The 3,210-nt window shown below is 47.1% G+C and overlaps 1 protein-coding gene across 1 annotated transcript in view; it reads left to right on the top strand.

Annotated features, from left to right (window-relative positions):
• MAN2B2 (mannosidase, alpha, class 2B, member 2) overlaps positions 1 to 3,210 on the top strand; it is a 53,393-nt gene that overhangs the window by 37,901 nt on the left and 12,282 nt on the right. The window contains exon 11 of the mRNA XM_010854539.1: positions 2,232 to 2,506. Coding sequence (XP_010852841.1) covers positions 2,232 to 2,506 — 275 coding nt within the window. The remainder of the gene's footprint in view (positions 1 to 2,231; positions 2,507 to 3,210) is intronic.

Raw genomic sequence — 3,210 nt, 5'->3', positions numbered from 1 at the left:
ATAGCCTTGACTAGACGAACCTTTGTTGGCAAAGTAATGTCTCTGCTTTTGAATATGCTATCTAGGTTGGTCATAACTTTCCCTCCAAGGAGTAAGCATCTTTTAATTTCATGGCTGCAGTCACCATCTGTAGTGATTTTGGAGCCCAGAAAAATAAAGTCTGACACTGTTTCCACTGTTTCCCCATCTATTTCCCAGGAAGTGGTGGGACCAGATGCCATGATCTTCGTTTTCTGAATGTTGAGCTTTAAGCCAACTTTTTCACTCTCCACTTTCACTTTCATCAAGAAGCTTTTGAGTTCCTCTTCACTTTCTGCCATAAGGGTGGTGTCATCTGCGTATCTGAGGTTATTGATATTTCTCCCGGCAATCTTGATTCCAGTTTGTGTTTCTTCCAGTCCAGCGTTTCTCATGATGTACTCTGCATATAAGTTAAATAAACAGGGTGACAAGATACAGCCTTGACGAACTCCTTTTCCTATTTGGAACCAGTCTGTTGTTCCATGTCCAATTCTAACTGTTGCTTCCTGACCTTCATACAAATTTCTCAAGGGGCAGATCAAGTGGTCTGGTATTCCCATGTCTTTCAGAATTTCCACAGTTGATTGTGATCCACACAGTCAAAGGCTTTGGCATAGTCAATAAAGCAGAAATAGATGTTTTTCTGGAACTCTTTTGCTTTTTCCATGATCCAGCGGGTGTTGGCAATTTGGTCTTTGGTTCCTCTGCCTTTTCTAAAACCTGCTTGAACATCAGGAAGTTCACGGTTGACATATTGCTGAAGCCTGGCTTGGAGAATTTTGAGCATTACTTTACTAGTGTGTGAGATGAATGCAGTTGTGCGGTAGTTTGAGCCTTCTTTGGCATTGCCTTTCTTTGGGATTGGAATGAAAACTGACCTTTCCCAGTCCTGTGGCCACTGCTGAGTTTTCCAAATTTGCTGGCATATTGAGTGCAGCACTTTGACAGCATCATCTTTTAGGATTTGGAATAGCTCAACTGGAATTCCATCCCCTCCACTAGCTTTGTTCGTAGTGATGCTTTCTAAGGCCCACTTGACTTCACATTCCAGGATGTCTGACTCTAGGTCAGTGATCACACCGTCGTGATTATCTGGGTCATGGAGATCTTTTTTGTACAGTTCTTCTGTGTATTCTTGCCATCTCTTCTTAATATCTTCTGCTTCTGTTAGGTCCATACCATTTCTGTCCTTTATCGAGCCCATCTTTGCATGAAATATTCCCTTGGTATCTCTGATTTTCTTGAAGAGATCCCTAGTCTTTCCCATTCTGTTGTTTTCCTCTATTTCTTTGCATTGGTCGTTGAAGAAGGCTTTCTTATCTCTTCTTGCTATTCTTTGGAACTCTGCATTCAGATGTTTATATCTTTCTTTTTCTCCTTTGCTTTTCGCTTCTCTTCTTTTCACAGCTATTTGTAAGGCCTCCCCCACAGCCTACTGAACACCTAATATGTGCCAGGTGTTACTCTAGGCACTGGAGAAACTTTAATAATCATGTAGACAATAATCCCTGCTCTCATGGGGCTTCTATTCTAGTGGGGGATGCAGGAAAGAAGAAAATAAGAAAGTGTAGGAGTGACAGATGACAATTGTGGTGGAGGAAATCCTTCAGGACAAGTGTGGGATGTGAGGTGGCAACAGGTGTCTTCTTTAGCTCAGAGAAAGGCCGTGCTGGAGACTGTGAAGTGAAACATGAGTTTCTTCATAGATCCCCCAAACCCTCCACACAGGACTCAGAAATGACACATGTTCCCTAGAAAGTGAAGGACCTCCTGCATAGACCTCGTGTCCTCATCCAACTCCCGTGCCTGAATCAGATGACATGAAGATGGAGAAAGTCCTGTAGGATAATCTGGAAACCTCCCTCCTTGGGAAAACTGGAGGATTAAGAGACAAGGGAGCCCCCTTCAAAGAGGTCAAGGGAATGGCATGAACAACGGCTCAGAGGCAGGAACAGGAGGGAATGTGTGAAGAGGGCAGGTGGTTTGCAGCCCCGATGGAGAAAGAGGAAGGAGGGAGAAGAGTTTGGACCCGGTTGAGCAGGGAGGATGCAGGAGGGGAGCCCAGCTCAGCCCAGTTTTGAATGACCCAACTGTCTCTGTGCAGAGCAAGCACCCCATCCACCAGGTGTGTAAGCCCAGGATTTCCAAGGGGACTGAGGCATCTTCCATCCCTGACATCCATCATTCATCTTTTCCCTCAGGCCTTTCAGGTCCAGAGTTCAAAGGAGATGCCCTCTGCCTATGACCTGCGCATGCTGACCACAATCCCAGGACTCAGTTACCGGCACTACAGCATCCGGCCCAGCAGGAGTTCCCAGAAGGCCACTGGGGAGACTGCACCCTTTGTGGCCAGCACCCAGCATTTTGGACCCAGACTCAGGAGACGTGGCAGACAAGTGGGCTGCCACCTGGTGCTTGTGGAGAATGACTGCTACACCGTGTTCCTGGACACAGACACCAACCTGATGCACAGCATCTGGGAGAGGTAAGGTGCAGCCATTGTGCCTCTGAGGCCAGGAGCACCCTGGACCTGGGCAGGTGATGCCCCACCTGGGTCTCCATTTCCTCAGCTGCAGGGCGAGGGTGTGATGGTGATGAAGCTCCCTGCAGTGAAACCAGTCTAGTTGTGGGAATCTAAGCCAGGTCCATACAGCCTTTCTTGAACTTGTTCATTCCAAAAATTTTAATCCTCATAAAATGGGGTATATCCTAACACACCCCGGGAAAACATACTAATCATGAGATCAACTTTTTAAAACTGAGAGCCATATGAAATCCATCTATTCACCCACAGTCCCATCCACTATGCACTCACACAACCACTTATCTATGCATCTAACCTTCCTGGTTTCCATCCATCATCCATCCATCCATGCATCATCCATCCATCCATCCACCCATCCACTGAACTATTCACTCACCACCAGCTATTCGTTGGCAGCAGAGAGGGCAGCTGAGCCCCAGGAAAGGCCCCCAGAGCCCTGTCCATGGTGAGGTCACACGATAGGCAGTTTCGACACCTCTTCAGCTCTTTGTCCAACGCACCCACTTCTGTTTCTTGATGTGATCTCCTAACAGGAACAGAAGTTTGCCAGGGAGAGGGTCAAGGAACCTGGGGTGGGGGTCCAGGCACCGGGCAGAAAGTGAGGTAAGGAAAGAGAAGGAGGAGGCAGCCAGAGAAAGGGAGGA

The sequence above is a fragment of the Bison bison genome, unplaced genomic scaffold (assembly GCF_000754665.1).
Source record: "Bison bison bison isolate TAMUID 2011002044 unplaced genomic scaffold, Bison_UMD1.0 scf7180017864342, whole genome shotgun sequence".
NCBI classification, from domain to species: Eukaryota; Metazoa; Chordata; class Mammalia; order Artiodactyla; family Bovidae; genus Bison; species Bison bison.
This window is presented reverse-complemented; position numbering and strand designations above follow the sequence as displayed.